Genomic DNA, 21629 nt, shown 5'->3' on the forward strand with positions numbered 1-21629 from the left:
TGCAATTATGGATATCATCCAAGAAGCTGTTGTCATAAAATGAAAGAGAATTTCTAAACAAACCAGAACTCCTGCACCCAAGCGAATGTTGGGCCTGAAAGCGGAAGGCAAAAAAGAGATGGAATTGATGATGTCTACCAAAGTGGTCACTACACAGATCAGAAAAACATGACCAAATACTAATTTCGCCCCTCTCTATTCTAAAAGGCCTTCCATCGCTACGCTTTTTAGAACCACACTAAGTTCCAGAGAGTCCACCTTGCTAAAAGTACTGTATAGTGACATTAGCCTGGGAGGTCAGACATCATGGATGATGGGTACTAATCTCTAATGGTGAGGACATTTTGCTCCTTCTAAGTGATGTAGTGCTATATATCCCTGTTTTCTTGAAAGAATATAGGGGACTTTACCACACAAGATAGTGAGTTAGAGGTAGTCGTATCAGAGAGACATGTACTCCAAAAGTTCAAGAAGACTTGAATTTTGGCCTTAGAGAATAGACCTTTTAATGGGGATTAGGAGAGTCACAAATATCATACATTTGTAGCTGCATTGAAGACTTTGGAGGAGGCTTCTTGGCATCACACATGCCGAACACATTACTGAACTTGGCATTATTTGAGGGCAGCTCTGAGGCACTTCTGTATGTTCTTAGATGCCTGAGCTGGTGGTTACTTGCATGCAAATGTCACAACTCAGTTCGTTCATGGATCACCAGTGTTCTAATCCTTTCCCCATATGGATCTTCTACATGAGGGTTTGAATCCAGTCAATTGGGAGAATCAATTGATAATCTGCTGATAAACTCAAGAATATCAGTGGTGAGATTAGTCTATTTTAAAAAACATGTATCTCCAAAATTATTTATAACTTTTGACTGGGTCACTGGGCCGGGTGCAGTGGTTCACTCCTGTAATCCCAGCATTTTGGGAGGCCAAGGTGAGAGGACTGCTTGAGGCCAGGAGTTTGAGACCAGCCTGGGCAATATAGTGAGACCCCATTGCTACAAAAAAATTTTTTTAATTAGCTGGCCATGGTGGCACACACCTATACTCTCAGCTACGTGGGGACTTGTTCGGGAGGTGAGGTGGGAAGATCGCTTGAGCCCGAGAGTTTGGGGCTGCAGTAAGCCATGATCATGTCACTGTACTCCAGCCTGAGCAACAAAGAGAGACCCTGTCTCAAAAATAAATAGATAATAATAAAGTCCAAGAGATGAATTAAATTCGTGATTAGGTGCTGACCTAATCACTTCACTAGCTATCTAAATTCTTTACCCATCTCCTCTTTTATTTTTTTCTCCAAAGAAGTGATTAAAGCTCTTTATATTGTGGTTACCATAGACCAAACCTCCCCATCTGCTTTTTTCTCATGACTGAAAACTAAGATAAGCAGAAGTCATTACAGTTATCATGGGTTGGTTTGCCCCAAGGATGATCCAAGTTTCCTTTGGTTGTTTCAGCAACCAGGACCTCAGTTTCTTTTTCTTCACAGTGGCATACTGTGCACATTTTACCAACGCTGAACTGGTATTTGTCAATACTTGACTCTGCAGGAAGCTAGAGCTCTCTAGTTATTTATAATCTGTTTGTGTTTTGTTGTTGCTTAGAACTAACTACTCTTAAAGGGATTAGATATTTTTCTTTCTCCAGTTAAAAATATTTTGAACATTCAAAATATATAAAACAGAATTTAAACATTGGGATGTGATACTTGTCATTGAAGGTTCCATGTTATTGTACATCAGTAAAGATGACCTTTAGGCTTTTTTTCTGGCAGAAAGAGTGATTTGTTCAAGTTTTTATATGCCTTGGTTCTGTGTGTAACAAACTTCCATAAAAAATTCAAATCTTAATTTTGATTAATGACGTTGTAGAAGTTCAAGGAAAGAAGTCGTCCACTGTCTCTACACTAAAGCTTTCGGAAGGCCAGCGCCTGAGCAGTTTGACCTTTGGGTGCTTTTTATCTCGAGCAAGGAGTCCTCCTCAAGTAGTAAAATCTGAGGAAATGAGCAAGATATCATCGAAAGAACCTGAGTTCACTGAAGGAAAAGACATGGAAGGTATTTATGGACTACAGGAATTGATTTTGGCATTTTTTAAAAAGGAAAAATCATTTGCTAAGATTAATCCAAATACAGCTTAATTTTCCTTATTTTTTTCTGACAATTTGATATTTTATCAGAATGTTTCTAAAGAGAAATACAGCATTTAACTTTGTGTATCTAATTACTTTGTGTTTTCTGAGAGCCTTTGCCAGTGACGCATAGGAGAAACTGATTTTTCCTTCTTAATATTTTTTTCCTGCTGTAGGTGGAAGGGGGGTATTTAAAATTAAAAAGTTTACAGTCCCGCCTACAAGATGCTGTACTTGTTTTAGCAGAGTTTCAGATTAGAACTGTGAATTTCCTATTCATTATTTATTTAAAATATAAAACATTAACTAATATTACACATGAAATTAAACATTGGCGTAGCAAACTTATAAAGAAAAAACCCTAGAGGATAAATTAATAACTGCTTTGGTTTTCCTTTAATCCTTCAAAGAGGAAAATGTTTTCCTAGATATTTAAACCCTGGTCCTGTATACAGATTTCTACTCTTCTTCTTTTCGTCTTGAAGCACTTCTATCAAAAAAAAAAGAAAAAAATCTCTCTAAATTTTGCTTCGTTGCAGCTGTTGGCTTTGCCACCTCTAGCACAATCTCTTTTGTTGACTTTCCCCAGATATTTTAGAGAGACCTGAGTTTTCATCCTCTCTACTTTCAACTCCAAGTTCCTTCCCCCAGAAGAGAAAAAGTATAATGGTAAAAGTTGTCTCTATGCTTGGTTATGAAATTCTGAAAATGATACATTTTCCAATCAGAAGGCTCCTTTGCTCCTTGCTTTCATGCCATTACTTACTTTGCTCTTCTCTTCTCTCTCTCTTTTTTTTTTTTTTAGACAGGATCTCACTGTGTCTCCCAGGCTGGAGTGTAGTAGCATGATCACAGCTCACTGCAGCCTTGACCTCCCGGACTCAAGCGATCCTCCCACCTCAGCATCCCTAGTAGCCGGGACTACAGACACATGCCACCATGCCCAGTTAATTTTTGTATTTTTTGTAGAGACGGGGTTTCACCATATTACCCAGGCTGGCCTTGAACTCCTGGGCTCAAGCAGTCTGCCAGTCCTGGCCTCCCAAAGTGCTGGATTTACAGGTGTGAGCCACTGCACCCGGCCTACTTGCACCTTTTTTCCCCCTTTGGAGAAGCCATTTTCATTTCCTTCCCTTTTTCTAACAGTCAAGTACAGCTGAGGTTGCCTGTACTGATGCTCTTGCTCATTTGCAGATTTAACAAACTGCCTAATACCAAATTTTAGAGTTTATTTGTTCAGCCTCTAGTTCCTTAATTATGAAGGTCCTGTCTATGTTTTCATGTTTTCAAAGTTTCTTTTCTACACTTCAGTCTAAAAGTTTAATTCCTTGTTTATGAAGCCATTGGTTCATTCTGTTAATTATGTTGTCCATAAAAATAAGCCGTATCTAAAGATATTTTTAAAAAGTGTGATTCTTATTATAAAAACACATTTTGTAGTTACGATTAAACCAAAAGTAGAGCAAGGAAGGCTTTTCTGTGTTTAATTTTCTTCATGATTTTACATAACTCAATGTATCAAAGTTTGGTGCAAGGTTTGTTTCTTAAACTATAGCTTTGTATTTATTATGCTTAAATTTACTTTATTATAATTTAAATATTTAGTTGAAAGAAGGTGTCATTTTCTTTGCTTCTAAAAAAAAAAAAAAAAAAAAAAAAAAAAAAAAAAAAAGAAAAAAGGTGTCATTTTCTTTGCTTCTAAAATAGAATTCATGCTGTTCATTTTTTTGGTGATTGCTTTCTTTGATAGTCAAAGTTGCCCTGTTTCACATTTTGCTTCTTGTATTATCTCTCTTTGGACTCTTTCAGTTTTTTTTCCCCCAACATGTTTTTTTTGTAAAAACCAATTTGGAAACTATTATATTGACATGTTAGGGCTCTGAGTTTTATATAAAGCTTATAGTTTTCAAAAACTTGTGTTAAAAAAAGATGTAAGACTAACACAGGATAATGTAAATGATTTATATGAAATTTTTGGTTTATTCCTTTAATAAAAAAGTAGAGGCAGGGTCTTGCTCTGTCACCTAGGCTGGAGTGCAGTGGCTGATCATAGTTCACTGCAGCCTTCAGCTCCTGGGCTCAAGCAATCATCCTGCCTCAGCCTCAGTGGTGTAGTACCTGTACTACAGGTACACACCACTGCACCCAGCTAATTTCTACAGTGTCAATTTCTACAGTGTAGCTACATAAAGCTAAATGTACAGATATATTCTTAAAGGCAGCATGCTGATATGATGTATCCTTTTCTAGAAATGGAAATTCCAGAAAAGTCTGTTGATAACCAAGTTCTAGAAAACAACAGAGGCCAGAGAACATTGCATCAAACCCCTTGTGGCTCGGAACAGAATCGGAAAACAAGAACAAGCTTTGCCACAGAGGGTGGTGTCTCCCAGAATTCTGGGGCTCCAGTGAGTGACTGGAGTTCTGATGAGGAAGACGGGAACAAAGGAAGATCCAAGTCCAGATGTACATCCACCCTCTCCAGTCACACATCTGAGGAAGGGGTCCAGTGTAGCAGGATGGGGAGTGAAATGTATCTGACAGCATCTGATGACAGCAGCTCTATATTTGAGGAAGAGACTTTTGGCATAAAGAGACCAGAACACAAGAAGCTATATTCTTGGCAGCAGGAGGCACAGTGGAAAGCTCTAAATAGTCCTCTCGGAAAGGGAAATTCTGAATCGAGTAAAAAGGAGCAAGATAGTTCCTCGGATGAACTGAATAAAAAATTTCAATCTCAGAGACTTGATTATTCATCTTCATCGAGTGAGGCCAACACCCCAAGCCCTATTTTGACCCCAGCTTTAATGCCAAAGCATCCTAACTCACTCTCTGGAAAAGGAACACAATTAGTGCCTTCATCACACCTGCCACCCCCAAAGTTAAGGATTCCTAATGTTTTCAGTATAAGTGTAGCACTCGCCAAAAGGCACTTAAGTCAGCCACAGTTAAGCTCTGACAGGATGTGTGGTACAAATAGAAATGCTATAAGCATGATACGACCACTGAGACCTCAGGAAACTGATCTTGATCTAGTTGATGGTGACAGTGCAGAAGTTTTAGAGAATATGGACACGAGTTGTGATGATGGATTATTTTCCTATGACTCCTTGGACTCTCCAAATTCAGATGACCAGGAAAACTTTGACTCAGCAAAGAAGGCGGCGTGCAGCAAACCTCCAACTCCTCCCCTGCACCGTTTTCCTTCTTGGGTAATTATATCGCTGCACGTAGCACATACACAGTAGTTTTTTTCTCAACACTCATTTTTCTTTCTTTCTTTCTTTTTCTTTTTTTTTTTTTTGAGAAGGAGTCTCGCTCTGTTGCCCAAGCTGGAGTGCAGTGACGCGATCTCAGCTCACTGCAACCTCCACCTCCCGGGTTCAAGTGATTCTCCTGCCTCAGCCTCTTGAGTAGCTGAGACTACAGGCATGCGCTACCACTCCTGGCTAGTTTTTGTATTTTTAATAAAGACAGGGTTTCGCCATGTTGCCCAGGCTGATCTTGACCTCCTGACCTCAAGTGTTTCTCCTACCTCGGCCTCCCAAAGTGTCCATACTCATTTTCAAGTTTTACTTTGTCTTTTCTTGTTTCCTTTCAAATCCAGCTTTGTTCTGACATTTTCCAGTTTTTAGACTACATTTTCTTCTCTTCCCTCACTGAGTTCTGAATCAATTGAGAAATAAGATAATGACAAGACAGATGGGAGATCAAGATATTACCTTATTTACTGATAAAACTAATTTTAGAGAATTAGTGGACAAATGAGCTTTCTAATACTGAACCAAAGATTCACCCATTCCCAGGAAGCCCTGGACCACCACAGGATTCTGCCAGTGAAGCCGTGTCCCTCTAAAACTTACCACCTTGAAAAACAGAACAGATGGTTGTTTTCTGCAGGCAGCTATTTCTCAAGAGAAAGGGGAAAGGAAGCTGCCAGGCTCTGCATGCCCAGTTTCTCCCTCTCAGCTTACCAATCACATTAAGCCACTCTTCCTCTTGGGGAGGGGAAAGTGAATAGGTAGAGAGGGATCAGCAGTGTTCAATTACTGGAGGTTCCTCCATGTGGAAGAAAACGTTGGGGGTAGGAAAGAAGGGTTCCCCCTAACTGTGATATTTTGGGTGAATTCTGAACCGGGACACTTAACTCTTGTTAGTCATCAGTTTTTGAACTTAGTCATTTATTTGATTGGCTTTAAGATAAATTTAATTTCCTTTTTGAGCTTATATAGCCATTGGTTTCCAAAGCATCTTTCTACAGACCTGGTATAGATTAAATCTTCTTCCATTGAAACATTGACTATTAGTAGGATAACATTGCTAGACTAAAAAAAAAAAAAAATCCTATATTTGAAATAAAATGAAATGATTTGTTTGATTTTAATTTTAATTTTTATTTATTTATTTATTTTTTTTGAGGTGGAGTTTCACTCTTGTCTCACAGGCTGGAGTGCAATGGCACCATCTCAGCTCACTGTAACCTCTGCCTCCTGGGTTCAGGCAATTCTCCTGCCTTAGCCTCCCAAATAGCTGGAACTACAGGTGTTTGCCACCACACCCGGCTGATTTATTTGTATTTTTAGTAGAGATGGGGTTTCACCATGTTGGCCAGGCTGGTCTTGAACTCCTGACTCCAGGTGATCCACCCACCTCAGCCTCCCAAATAATGGGATTACAGGCGTGAGCCACTGCACCTGGCCTGAAATCATCTGTTTTATAGATTTAAGTTTTTCTTCACATACTGGCATAGTTTAACCTTTGACCTCCAGAGAAACATCTGGGTTGCAAGACTTTTTTGGTTTTTGGAGTCATGTTCTTTTATTATTATATCTTTTTATTTTGTGACTGATGCAGTTTTAAGCAAATTAGGGCAGACATGTTTTTCTAATATAAATTCAGACCTTAAGATATATGTGTTCTTATTTGCTTTCAAGAGGACATTTTATTTCAATATCCACATGAAACCTTCTGTAGTTTATTACTAAATTTTGGATAGCACAGGAAAGGGGAAGTTAATGGCATGTGAATCTCTGGAATTCCAATTATGTTATACTTTAGGCAGTGAGAAATTGAAATCTTGCCTATCTTATGATGTTGAGATTTTCAGAGATTTAGATTAGGCTTTTAAGTTCGTTTTATTTGGCAACCCATTCTACTACTTTTTTTTTTTTTTCCACTTTGTCTTCTCTTACTCTCCTGAAACTATTCAGTCCTGAAAAAGAAGTATTGCTTTTCAAAAGCCTTCCAGCAGACTGGCCAAGTCTAAGATTTTATTTCTGTGTTTGTTAGGTATTTTCAGGTTTCAAGGAAAAGAGATGTATTCTAGTTACCTCAATAAATATGTTTGTTTTAAGAATTTCTAAGAGTTTATTTTAAGGCATAGCCTATCCTTATTGAACTAGAATACCATGCAAATTACAATAGTCACTCTAGAGGGACAACTTGTGATGAGTCAGCAGTACCTCTGCCAGAAACAAGTGACATCCATTGCCCCTGTTCCCAGTGAGTCAGCTTGTCCTCCCAGGCCTCCAGTCCCCTCTCTTGAATTCCACTACTAACTACTTTCCCCCACTCTCCTAGGGCTTCAGACTGCCTCCCGTCTCCTGCTTACTGCCTTATTGTTATATGTCTTTCTGTTGCTGTCTCTGTGTGTGTGTATCTCACGCTCAAAGAAACTGCATCTGATTCATTCAGCCAGACATTTTTCAATCTAAAATGTCCCTGATAGTCAGAGATTTCATGCCAGTTACCTCTTAGGCCAATGGCTGTGCTGAAGAGGATGGCCTTAGTTGCCCACTATTTCCTGGACGGTCAACTGTGTCCGAGTTAGACCCATTACAAAATTCAGGACATGTTGCTATATGCATTAGGAACCGCCTGTGGTCCCTTTTCTCAAGGGGGCAGGGCTAATAACCTGTCCAGTACCTGTTTCAGAGATTTCTCAGAAGAGAAGAGAAAACAAAATTCTACTTTTGGAACAAGATAATATAAATTCCATTGCAATTCTCATATTCATTTCTTGTTTGACTTTAGATATCGCTTCTACTTGAGTGAAATGTACATTGATATAGGAAGGTGATAGCATTTAATGCTACTCTGTGTATGACTTCTGACTTCACGCTTTTCCTTTCTTTGTTTAACCATGTTCCAGAACAGTAGAATATTAAAAGTGGTGTTTATGTGTAATCAATTATTGGGAGTGGTTTCTAGCTTAATGTTATAGCCATTCATGGTTTTTCTCCCCACCGCCAACCATATTCTAGAATGCTAAGGATATTAAAGGTGGTGTTTATGTGTAGTCAGTGATTGTGGAAAAGCTTTCTCTTACTTTTTCTCACATCTTCAAAAGAATTTATAAAACAAAAATGTGGGAAAAAGATAAATAATGGAATAATTAACAGATGGAGAAAAATCTCTGCAGTACTATTCACAATGGCATATTTTAGTTGGCACCGATGATGGTTTTATAATAATGCTGTACTCTAGTGAATCTTAAATGAAGAACAAATGAAAAACATGTGGATTGAACATAATCTTTTTTTTTTTTTTTGACTTTAAATACCCTGTTCAAACTCTCTCTTTTACACTAGGAAAGCAGAATTTATGCTGTAGCCAAATCAGGTATTCGAATGTCTGAGGCCTTCAATATGGAGAATGTTAATAAAAGTAAGTGCTTTCGCATGCTGCCACCTGGATGAACCTTGAGGACTTTGTGCTAAGGGATAGTATAATACAAATACATGGTACAGTCACAAAAAGAGAAATACTGTATGATTCCACCTAAAGGAGGTATTTAAAGGGTCAAATTCATAGAAACAGAAAGTAGAATGGTGGTTACCAGGGGCAGGGTGTGCGTGGAGAAGCGAATTTATTGTTTACTGGGTATAGTGTTTCAGATTTGCAAAATGAAAAAGTTCTATAGGTCTGTTTTACAACAGTGTGAATACAGTTAACATTACTGAACTGTACACTTCAAAATGATTAAGATGGGCCAGGCATGGTGGCTCATGTCTGTAATCCCAGCACTTTGGGAGGCTGAGGCAGGCAGATCATGAGATCAGGAGGTCAAGACCATCTTGGCTAACACAGTGAAACCCCATCTCTACTAAAAATACTAAAAAATTAGCCAGGCATGGTGGCGGGCGCCTATAGTCCCAGCTACTCGGGAGACTGAGGCAGGAGAATGGCGTGAACCCGGGAGGTGGAGCTTGCAGTGAGCAGAGATAGTGCCACTGCACTCCAGCCTGGGCGACAAAGCAAGACTGTGTCTCAAAAAAAAAAAAAAAAAAAAAAGATTAAGATGGTATATTTTATATTCTGTGTTTTTACCACAATAAGAAAAGTTTAGAAAAGTGATTTGTATTGCTATTTCATTTGCTAAGAACTTCCTAAATGTCTAAATTCATTGGAGTAAAGAGTTGTGTAAACTTTCAAAAAATGATTTCTAGGGTTGCTGATTTGTCTTTTAAAATTGAAATTCGTCTTAGTGTAGGGACTCAAATACACTCAACTCTGATGTGTATTTTTTTTACCTGAGAGAGACTAAATCAGAGAAACTGTGGCATTTCAGCTGTTTAAAATGGTAAAAATATAGCCTTCTATGTCCTTTTTTGCCAGGATTTAAAACACATTTCCCCTTTCTTTATTTCTTCCAAAAAATTCTTATTGAAACAATGCATGCTCATTATAAAAAATAAAACCAATCAACAAGAACTGTCTGGAATAAAAAGAAATTTCCCTGTGGTTATTTTTACTACCTCCTCCCTATCCCACCACTAATTCATATGTTAGAGGTAACTATTGATATTCAGTTCCTGTTCAGCTATCTGCAGTTCTTTCCATTCAGGAAATTGTTTTTTGTTTTTTTTGTTTTTTTGTTTTTTTTGAGGCAGCGTTTTACTCTGTCACCCAGGTGGGAGTGGAGTGGTGTGATCATAGCTCACTACAGCCTTGAACTCCTGGGCTCAAGAGATCCTCCCGCCTCAGCCTCCTGGTTAGTTAGGACGACAGGTGCACGCCACCACGCCTTGATACTTTTTAAGATTTTTTTGTGGAGATGGGGGTCTCACTGTGTTGCCCGGACTGGTCTCAAACTCCTGGCCTTAAGCAATCCTCCTGCCTCAGCCTCTCATGGTGCTAGGATTACAGGTGTTAGCCACTACACTCAGCTTGGAAATTATATTCCAATATTTCAGCATCAGATTTACCTGACAAAGGCTTGAGAACAGTGGTTTTGGTTTTTGTTTTTGTTCAAGACCAAGTCTCGCTCTGTCGCCCAGGCTGGAGTGCAGTGGCATGATCTCGGCTCACTGCAACCTCCCCTTCCTGGGTTCAAGCAATTCTTGTGCCTCAGCCTCCCAAGTAACTGAAATTACAGGTGTATGCCACCATGTTCGGCTAATTTTTATTTTTAGTAGAAACAGGGTTTTGCCATGTTGCCCAGGTTGGCCTCAAACTCCTGGGCTCAAGCGATCCACCGCCTTGACCTCCCAAAGTCCTGGGATTACAGGTGTGAGCCACCATGCCGCACCAGAACAGTGGTTTTGATACCATGCTGGTAATAGGGTTATGAATAGTCAGAGAATATCTTCCTATGTACTCCTCACTGAATTGGTTGGTAAGCAGTTGCCTATACTTAGTTCTGCCCAGCCTGAGCAAAGCATGCATGGAGATTCCAAGGAAATAAAAGCTATGGTTCTTGCTCTCAAAGAGCTTACAGTCTAGTTGGGGAACTAGCACACATGAGGAAATAATGAACCATGTAAAAAAGTGTATAAATAAACCTGTAAATGCCATTATCTATAAAGTAGACTATACAGTTAGTAATCATGTATTAACCCAATTTCTCTTTAAATGGAAATTATACTAATTTGTATTCATAAGAAAAAGACCAATGTGCTAATTAGATTTTTTTAAAATGTTGTTTCCTGTTTTTCTGTTTCAGATTCTGTTGCAGCCCTTTCCTATACCACATCAGGGCTTTATACGTCTCTGATATACAAGAACATGACCACCCCAGTGTATACAACTTTGAAGGGGGTAACTCATTATTGTTATTGTTAAAACATGTGCTTCTCTTCATGCTGGATCAAGGAAATTGTTAATTCAAGCTCCAGGTTCCATTCTTAACATTTTACACAGGCTCTCCCTTTATAGAGAGTTTTACAAGTTCACATTAACATATCATAAAAAAGAAGCAATGGAAAAGTCTGGAGAAGACACTTATCAGAATATTAGAGGTCTGAGCCAGTTTTTACTGTGTCCCATGTAATTGATTCCCCCACCTTCCCATGGCCATGAATTGTTTAAAGGAGACATATTATTAATAATGTAAATGAAAACTCCTAATTTAGGCAGATCTTTGTATCAATGCCAGGGCACCCCTTGCTTGCTTGCAGTATTAATTAAAAGAAGGATTGTCAGGTATTGACAACCTTATATTTCCAGAAATCTTTTATAATTGCTAATTAGAATTCAGGGTTTAGCAACATGAGTTTGATAACAGCAAAATACATTCCCGAATTCCTTTTAAAAATCATATGCTAGCCAGGCGCAGTAGCTCACGCCTGTAATTCCAGCACTTTGGGAAGCCGAGGCGGGCGCATCACAAGGTCAGGAGTTCGAGACCAGCCTGGCCAACATGGCGAAACCCCATCTCTACTAAAAATATAAAAATTAGCCGGGCATCATGATAGACACCTGTAATCCCAGCTACTCAGGAGGCTGAGGCAAGAGAATCGCTTGAACCTAGGAGGCGGAGGTTGCAGTGAACCAAGGTTGTGCCATTGCACTCCAGCCTGGGTGACAAGAGCAAGACTCTGTCTAAAAAAAAAAATCATATCCTATGACTTCTTCCTGTAAAACTTTCTGTTATCTAAAAAGAGTGATAACCTTAGAGATTATACAGGGAGGTTGTTCCGCTTTTCTTTAGGAGGCGACCCTAATAACTAGCAGCCTTTTCTTGGATGAGTGGTAACATTAGGGATGAATACAGGGAGGTTGTTCCGCTTTTCTTTAGAAGGCGACCCAAATAAGTAGCAGCCCTTTCCTGGATGACTCATCTGGGTCAGAGGAAGAAGACAGCTCCAGATCCAGCTCTCGGACGTCAGAGTCAGACTCACGCAGTAGGAGTGGGCCAGGCAGCCCCAGAGCCATGAAACGAGGTGAGGGAAAATCACGGGCATATGAGGCAACTCCAGATTGTTCTGAATATTAATTGGGAATTTTATCTCCATAACAGGATATTTTTTAAATTAAAGAACTTGCTTCAGACCCTAGTGAAAAGAACTTTAGCCTATGACTGATATGTTTACAGTCCTAATTCTCTTCTTAATTTTCTGTGATTTCAAATAAATTATATAGTCTTTTTTTTTTTTTTTTAGCCTTTTATTGTCTGTGAGAGGGAGATCACTTTATTGTTGGAATAAAGTGAGATAATTGGCCAAAATGAGGTTTCTCTCTTGGCATTTTGGATAATTTGTGAAATAGACGTATTTCAGCTAAATTTGTTACATTGCTAACTGGCAGAAAATATACCTTAAAATTTGTCAATTAATCTGATGTTAAAGTGAAGAACAACCAAAGCTTTACTTGGGATATGTCTATGATTTTTAGTGGATTCTGTGTGTGGGTAGCGGTTACAGAGAGATCTACCTCCACTAAATGACATCTGTATTTTATGAAAAGCCCTTAATGCAGCATGGTGTGTCTGTTGGTTTTCAAACTGTGTTCCGTGGAACCTCTGGGTACTTCCAGTCCCCTCGACTTCAACTGGAGCTGCTCAGCCTTCCTAGGATTCACATTTTGAGCTTCCACTGGTCTTCTTGCTCTCAACTTGCCCCTCTATGGCCAGAATCAGGTTATGTCACACTTTTGCTGGAAACACTGCAGTGGCTCCTCACAATGGATATAAGGATTCGGTCATGTACTTGACCTCATCTCCTTTCTTCTGTGTACTCAGCTCCAGCCTCACTGGCCCTCTTGCTATTCTGGGACATGACAGGCATGCTTGCATTTCAGGACCTTGGCACTGCTGTTTCCTCCAGCTGGTGTTCTTCCCCTAGATGTCTGTATAGCTGACTCCCTCACCTCCGTCAGCAAACGCTGCCTTCTCAGTGAGGTCCACCCTGACCACATCACTCAAATTGCAGCCCTTTGTCTTTCTTCTGTTGCCAGATCTTTTTATTCCCTTTAGTCTGCTGTTGTTATTGTTCCATAGCACCTACTGCCTGTTTGTCAGTGGTCTCCTTCCACTAGAATCTGTTCCACGAGAGCCAATATTTTTGTTGTTTGCTCTATCCCTAGCATCTAGGACAGTGCCTGGCACACTGGCCCTGGTCCTGGGAGCCTGAGATTTGTGTTCCAACATTGCCCCTGCCTAACTCTTTGACTTTGGACAAATCCTTTAATCTCTGGGCTTTAGTCTCCTTAGGGCATTAGCCATGACAATCTGTGAGGTCCCTATAGGTCTAAATTTTTGTTTATTCTATGAAAAATAAAGATAGAGCAACTGTTACTTGTCTGAGTCAAATAAAAAGTAGTGTCACAAGAGTGACATTGTTCTAATATGTCCGTTAAATGTTAATATATATTTTGAAAAATTGCTGGATACTTTTATAAATAATTACCTAAGTCCTCGATTTTATTTAATATATTCTAAATCTCCAATTGTAGTGACCTACGAAATGTGGCTTGCAACTCCCAAGTCGTTTTCTGTAAAGGCAAATGAATTATTGTATAAATGATCCATTGAATTTCATGTTATAGCCGCTGGCAAGTGAAAGAAATTGTTTATATCTTTCAATCTTATTGCTTCTCTTTTATGAAAGATTTAAAAAATCTGTAAACTGCTTAGTAGTTTATGAAACTTGAATGAAAAAATACTACTGAATTGTGTTTTTTTAAATGTGAAGTTACTTTAAAAGTGATTATAGAAGTTAAGAAATTTAAAATGTGATTGTGAAAATCTCGATAAATTAAGATTCAACATTTGTTTGCCTATATATCAATGTGTAAATACACATATTTTTAATTTTTAATAAAAGATACATGAGTAGACTCTTGCATATATTTTATGTATGTAAAATAGCTGTGATTGTAATCATACCAAAATATGATTCCTGTTTCTTTCACTTCCTTAGAGATTTATGTGACAGTCCCTACCCCTTAGTTCTGTTTTCTGCTTTAAAAGTTATTCATGTTGGGAAGCCAAGGCAGGCAAATTATGAGGTCAAGAGATCAAGACCATCCTGGCCAATATGGTGAAACCCCATCTCTACTAAAAATACAAAAATTGGCTGGGTGTGGTGGCGTGCACCTGTAGCCCCAGCTACTTGGGAGGCTGAGGCGGGAGAATCACTTGAACCCAGGAGGCGGAGGTTGCAGTGAGCCGAGATTGTGCCAGTGCACTCCAGCCTGGCAATAGAGTGAGACTCTGTCTCAAAAAAAGAAAAAAAAAAGTTATTTATGGCCAAAGGAATGAGAATAAATCTAGTCTAGGGAGGCTTATGGTTTAGGAATAATTGCATTCTGTAGGAACACTCAGAGCCGGTGTTTGGCCCTCCCCAGTATTAAATACTGACTTGATTTCTTTCTTTGTTCTCTTAGGTGTGTCTCTGTCCTCTGTGGCTTCTGAAAGTGATTATGCTATTCCTCCTGATGCTTACTCCACAGACACGGAGTACTCACAGCCAGAGCAGAAGCTCCCAAAAACTTGCTCATCTTCCAGTGATAATGGGAAAAATGTAAATACTGAATATGATTTTTAAAAAGTAATGAGCCAGTTTGAGCCTCCAAAAGGAAACTGAAAATGCTTTTTTCTATCTTTTAAAAATTAGGAACCACTGGAAAAATCTGGTTATTTATTAAAAATGAGTGGTAAAGTCAAGTCTTGGAAGCGGAGGTGGTTTGTTCTTAAAGGTGGTGAATTACTTTACTACAAATCTCCGGTAAGTGAAAAATGTTTTCTGTTTAGAACGTAATTCCTCAAACTATAAATCAGACGCCTGGTTGATTTCCTTCCCATAATGCAAGTAATGATACAAAGCATTTCTTATTTTTACTGTTAAAGTTAATCACTTTCCATTTGTTTTTCTCTTTCATACAGAGTGATGTAATTAGAAAACCCCAGGGCCATATTGAACTTAGTGCATCCTGTAGTATTTTAAGAGGAGATAACAAACAAACAGTTCAGGTACTTAACTTTTTTTTTTTTTGTATCATGCCAAACTCGATTCTCAATTATCCAACCTAATGGAAAGGAGATTGGATAATTCAATGTTTCTTTATTCACTTTGATGCCTGGAAAGTATGTGAAACTCCAAGGATTTTTGTTAAAACTATAATGTAAGTTAGGTTTGTATTGGGTGACTCTCACCACACTTTACCTTTCTTCCTTTATACTCTTCTTTCCTCATATTTAATCTCCTAGGTATTTTCAGCTATCAAACTGTGAAGCTATTTTAAGGAAGGGTTATCTGGTAAATGAATTCTCAATAAGATGTTAGTTATATAACGTACTATGAAATTCAAGAATGTTTGTATTTTAATATAGAATCTGAAAATGATAGTTCTTATATGAACTTCAGATGCCATAACACCTAAGTGGGAAATATATTGGTGAGCAGAGGGACTGTACTGCCAAGCAAGTCACACTGTAGGGGTAGCTGCTGCCCATTTTACTCACACGTAAGGCCAGTCTTGCCAGAAATCTGTTAAATTTAAAACACAGGCTGTTGAGATATTCCAGTATGTGTAATTTAAATTCAGACACTTTATTTCTGAAATGTCTTCAATAACTATTATTTTCTTATATTGCTTGTTTGGAGGGTGGAAGACAACTTTGCCAGAAAGGTACATTATCAATGTTTCCAGTGAATTGTACCTGAAAACCCCTCAAAAATTTAGAAAGGAGAATCAAGGAAAGATTTGGCTTTGGTCATAGCAGTTAGGAATCATTTGTAAGCTTCTGAAATATTTGGAAAATTTGCAATGTGGCTAATTTGAGACTGGAAAATTCTGAGTTCATAATACCTAATCACATGTTAGTTCCAAGAATTTCTCTTCTTATATGCAAGATCTTATTTTACTTATAGTTGATTTCTTCATTTGTATTAAGAAAGCTCTTGTTTAGTTGCTAAAAAATGTGTTATTTTATTATAGTCTTTAATCATTCTGCTCCTCATTTCAATAAGTAGGAACCTGGCCGGGCATGGTGGCTCACACCTGTAATCTCAGCACTTCAGGAGGCTGAGGCGGGTGGATCACAAGGTCAGGAGATCGAGACCATCCTAGCTAACATGGTGAAACCCCGTCTCTACCAAAAATTCAAAAAAATTATCTGGGCATGGTGGCGGGCACCTGTAGTCCCAGCTACTTGAGAAACTGAGGTAGGAGAATGGTGTGAACCCTGGAGGCGGAGCTTGCAGTGAGCCGAGCTTATGCCACTGCACTCCAGCCTGGGCGACAGAGAGAGACTCCGTCTCAAAAAAAAAAAAAAAAAAAGTAGGAACCTGTAGCACATTTAAGCGAGGAAGGGAAAATGTGACAAATAAACAAGATATAAAATCATAACCCCAAAATTAAGTAAACTGGAGTAACAAAATTATTTCCACAAAAATTTAATTGCTGTAATTCTCACAAAGTGGTTAAAATGTTCTAAGTGCTATGGAGTCGTTTATTTAGAACCTGGGACTTGAGGTTTAGCATGTTTGCTTCCATGTTAAGTGATGACGTTTGAATAATGAACAAGGAAATGCTAACAATCCTAAATCTTCACAATTTTCTTTCCTATACCTTTCTCGTTGCATTCTAGTTGACCACTGAAAAACACACATACTATCTGACTGCAGATTCTCCCAATATATTGGAAGAGTGGATTAAAGTGTTACAGAATGTCCTTCGAGTACAAGCTGCCAACCCACTTTCCCTGCAGCCTGAGGGCAAACCCACCGTGAAGGGATTGCTCACTAAGGTAGGAACCTCCTGTGTATAGCAATGTCCCGGGCAACTATGGGCATGAGCCCATGATCGCTGAAAATGGGATGTCAGAGCATATATATATTGAATATTTATATGATCCTGGGGATAGGAAAGGGTGTTTTTAAGTATGATGCCCAAGGCAAAAGCTATAAAGATGAAAAGAAGACAAATTTGACTATAATATGTAAAAATGTAAAGGCTCTATTAAAAATTCTATGAGCAGAATTTTTAAAAGAAGGATTGAAAAACTTTGAGGAGGTATTTGAAACATGTGAAAACTGGTTCATATCATTAATATTTAACACTTTTTTCTAACCAGTAAGCAAACAATGAATACCAGTTGGGGGAAAAGGAACAAAGGACTCAATGGGAAAGAAGGAGAGATCATCGAGATTGGAAGGAATACAAATGATCAATAAGCATATGGAAAAACATTTTACTGTCACTTAGAATTTTTTTAAAAGCACAGATTGAAATAATAGGTGTCACTTTTTAAAATCTGGTGAAAAGTAAGACATTTTTACAAATTTTGAAATCTAGTATTGACAGATTAAGAAATCTGCTAGTTTCTGCAATTATAGAGGCAGTAGAAAATAAATCTGCTAGTGAGAGTATTACTCTACAAGGCAGTTTGGCAGTATGTTGGCTGAAGTGTTAACTTAGCCAATAATTTTGAGTGAACAAATCAATATCAAATATTTTAAACACACACACACACACACACATTCATATATATCTCCTTTGATCCAGCAATCTCCGTTTTAAAAATTTATCCTTAGGAAATGGTCTTAATTTGCGAAAGATTTAATTATGAGATGTTCCTCGCAGCATGTTTCTTTTCCTATTTTAAAAAACGAGGTATGATTAATATATCTGAAATGCACAGATCTTAAGTGTAGAGTTTGATGAGTTTTGAAAGCTATTTACTGTTGACTCTATTAAGATGCAGAACATGTCCATTACCCCAGAAAGATTCCTTGCACAGCATGATTCATAATAAACAAAAATTGGGACCAACTTAGACATAGGGTAAGGTATAGCTTAAAAAAAATGTTTGTACAACCATATAATGCTTTACTATGCAGCCTTTTAAATGTTGTAAAAGAATATCTAATGCTATAGAAATATGATGTATTGTTAGGTAATAAGTAGAGTGCAGTGTTACATTATTATCCCTTATTTGTTGTAAGTATTTATAGAAAAATGTCTGAATGGGAAATATACCAAGGTATATTGGTTATCTCTGTGATTTTATTTTATTTTTGCTTAATTCTGTTTTTTTTTTTTTTTACAATAAGTATTGACTTATACTTAATGTTATTTTTAAGTTTTAAAAAGTCCTATTGGTCACTTTTTAAAAATACAATAAAATATTTATACACACATAATCACTCCTCATTCATGTACTCTGATTATGTAAGAGGTGGAAAATTAGATGGAAAGGAACAATGCTACTGTGTAGTTTATACTTATTAATAATGTGGGAATGTAGGTGGGAGCTATTCCATAATATTTAAAAAGACTGACAACTATAGCAAAGGTAAAAAATAATTCACCATTGCATTAAACAAAGAGATATACTAGGTACTATGTTTTTTCTAAAATACAACTGTGACAATGTTTTCTTAGTTACTGATGGGTTAGGAACAAAATATTTGCACAATACGTTTCCAGTGAACACACTGCTACTTTTAATCACATTCTTACTGTAATTCATAATAATGAGCTATGCTCTTGTTTCGAGGACCCTGAGAATGTATATCAAACCCTGAGAATTTAAGATGATCCCATGGCTAAGGGTTTATTACTTCCCCACCATTAGGTTTTTGTTTGCTTGCTTGTTTTTACTTTATCAGCATGGCATGTCAGTTTCTGCTCCTGTAATGTTTCTGTGATTCTCCACTTCCCATTTCACAATTGCATTTTAAATGAGCATGAGTCAATGGGATTCTCAGATGACTAAATCATTAGGGTTTATAGCCAGGAGGCTTATTAACTTTCCTTCCTGCCATTTGTGCTTGTCCACCCTCATGTTTTCACCCTCAGAACCTTATAAGACAACAGCTTCCCTCAGTTATTCTAAGTGACTTGTTCTGAGCTCACATTCAGGCTGCAATATGAGATACTATCGAATTGCATTTGAGTACCTTGGAGGGGAGGAAGTTTTCTCACGTTGTCACGTTGTTATTAGTAAGTACAGAATAATATAGGTAGATGCTAAGAACTTGACTAATTTGATTCTAGACATTCACTCTTACAATTTTTATTTTAATGCTTAGGAAGAACATTTTCTATATAAAAATTCGGTTCTTTAAAAAACGAAAATTTATTACGCAGTTACCACATGGAGCACAATGTGCTGAAAGATACTACGATGAATAGGCCATTGTCCCATTCCTCAGAGAGCCTCATAATCTGTTGAGAAAGAGGGAGACAAAAGCTTATTTATAATGATATATGTAAAGTACAATTATTGAGATGTGTCAGGAATGACTTCTGAGAGGAAATTTACCAGTGCTGAGACTTCAAGGAGGAGTAGGAGAGTTAGTTATACCAAATGGGAATGGGCGGAGGGCTGGTACTCCAGGCTAGGAGACAGCATGAATGAAGGCTTAGAGTCTCGAAGCAGTGGCTCAGACCTCTAATCCCAGCACTTTGGGAGGCCGAGGCAGGCAGATCACCTGAGGTCAGAAGTTGGAGACCAGCCTGACCAACATGGTGAAAAACCGTCCGTACTAAAAATATAAAAATTAACCAGGCGTGGTGGTGGGCACCTGTAATCCCAGCTACTTGGGAGGCTGAGGCAGGAGAATTGCCTGAACCTGGGAGATGGAGGTTGAAATGAGCTGTGATTGCAGTATTGCACTCCAGCCTGGGTGACAAATGAAAGTCAGTCAAAAAGAAAGAGAAGAGAAGAGAAGAGAAATCTCTAAGCAGTGCCAGCTGCACTAAGAACAAATCCTTTGGAGAAAAAGCTAGAGGGGCCTATGGAGAGCAGTGGAGAGCTATTTTTGTCTTTTTAAGGACTTTGTTCTTTATCCTGAAGGATATTTGAAACCCTTCAGGGTTTGTAACAGGAGCATGGGCATATTCCTGTTGCTAACAGATTACTCTGCTAAAAGGAAGATGAATTAGTGGGAGGCAAGGTGGAGGTTCTAAGAACAGTTAAGGGAGTGGTTCCCATGAAGAGGATGAAACTCTGAAGGGGTTACAGGAAAAGAGAGGAGAAGATGAATTTAAATAATGGTAAGAAGTAAAATCTTTAGTTTGATTGAATTTGGAGTTAGCAAGTAGAAGAGATAAAGATGCCCGGTAGAAAGATGATAGCCGATAAGAGAGCGCTCAGGAAAGAGGAGCAGTTTTAGGAAGATTAGAAGGTTATTTTGGAAGACATCAGGAGCTGGTAGGACGTCTTAGTTAAGAAACCCAGCAGGCAGCAGACCACCAGTCTACATCAGAGGAGAGTGCTGGAGGGCTGGGTTGGAGAGCGGGGTTAGAGGAATCATCAGCATACATGTGGCAATTATGGGAAATTATGTAGGGCAGGGGAGAGCAGGGGAACACTTGTAAATTTCAGGGCACAGTAAGGAGATGTGTGCAGAGATCTGAGAGTAATGCCTGTGACTGATCTAGTGTCACATGTGCTCAGAGAAGAAGGTACATTGCCTTCAGTGGGTTGAAGGGTAAATGGGAGATTAGTAAGTGAAGTATTTAAGTTTCAAGGGCTATCTATACCTTTCAGTGCATTAGAATCAAGCTGGAGGGAACCTGGAGTCAGGAGAGGCATTTTTTAGGGTGGGAAAGATGTGCCTTGGGTTTACAAACTAAGGGGCAGGCATCTGGAAGAGGGGAGGAGGGAGATTAAAGACAAAGTCCAGAAGAAGTGGGTGGCTGGACGTGGTGGGAAGGCATACTGGAAGGACTGAAACTGGAGGATAGGTGAGGAAGGGTGTAGACAAGTATCTTAAGTTTGTGGAACATTGAGTGATATCATGTCTAATATCCTTGGTTTTCTTGATGAACATTATCCCGTAAGACAATGTTATTTACTAAGAGTGGAGAAAAGGATTGAGAATAATCATTCAGGAAAGTAGGATGTACCCAAGGATAAATAGAAGGCTTGATAAGTATTATTGAAGGCCCACCAGACTTCCTGATTTGAGTTTATATTGATTATTTTTCTCTAACATCTTCAGATGCCCAGGAAAAGGAGCAGAGAATTTACGTTGCAGTCAAGTGAGGATAGTGGTTTTTTTCTAACATTTTATTATATAAATTTTCAAATATGCAAAAAAACAGAATAATTTTACAGTGAACACCCATATTCCCATCACCTTGTTTGTGTAATCAACATTTTACTTGCTTTACCACCTATCTATCAAGATGATATTTGAAATTAATGTTTTATTATGGGCATTGCCAACATATGTGAAAATAGAGGGAATAATATAATGAGCCCTCATATATTCATCATCTAGTTTCAACAGTTATTAATTATGGCTAATATTATTTCC

General features: G+C 38.3%; 1 protein-coding gene across 4 annotated transcripts in view; it reads left to right on the plus strand.

The window, feature by feature from the left end:
- Positions 1–21629, plus strand: part of PLEKHH2 (pleckstrin homology, MyTH4 and FERM domain containing H2) — a 124969-nt gene that overhangs the window by 53136 nt on the left and 50204 nt on the right. For all 4 annotated transcript variants that reach the window (XM_031655126.1, XM_021924790.2, XM_021924791.2 and 1 more), the window contains 9 exons: positions 1877–2062; positions 4387–5348; positions 8727–8802; positions 11081–11175; positions 12155–12299; positions 14743–14879; positions 14973–15083; positions 15242–15328; positions 16949–17107. In XM_031655126.1, coding sequence (XP_031510986.1) covers positions 1877–2062; positions 4387–5348; positions 8727–8802; positions 11081–11175; positions 12155–12299; positions 14743–14879; positions 14973–15083; positions 15242–15328; positions 16949–17107 — 1958 coding nt within the window. The remainder of the gene's footprint in view (positions 1–1876; positions 2063–4386; positions 5349–8726; positions 8803–11080; positions 11176–12154; positions 12300–14742; positions 14880–14972; positions 15084–15241; positions 15329–16948; positions 17108–21629) is intronic.

Source organism: Papio anubis, chromosome 14 (genome assembly GCF_008728515.1).
Source record: "Papio anubis isolate 15944 chromosome 14, Panubis1.0, whole genome shotgun sequence".
In the NCBI taxonomy this organism is placed as follows: domain Eukaryota; kingdom Metazoa; phylum Chordata; class Mammalia; order Primates; family Cercopithecidae; genus Papio; species Papio anubis.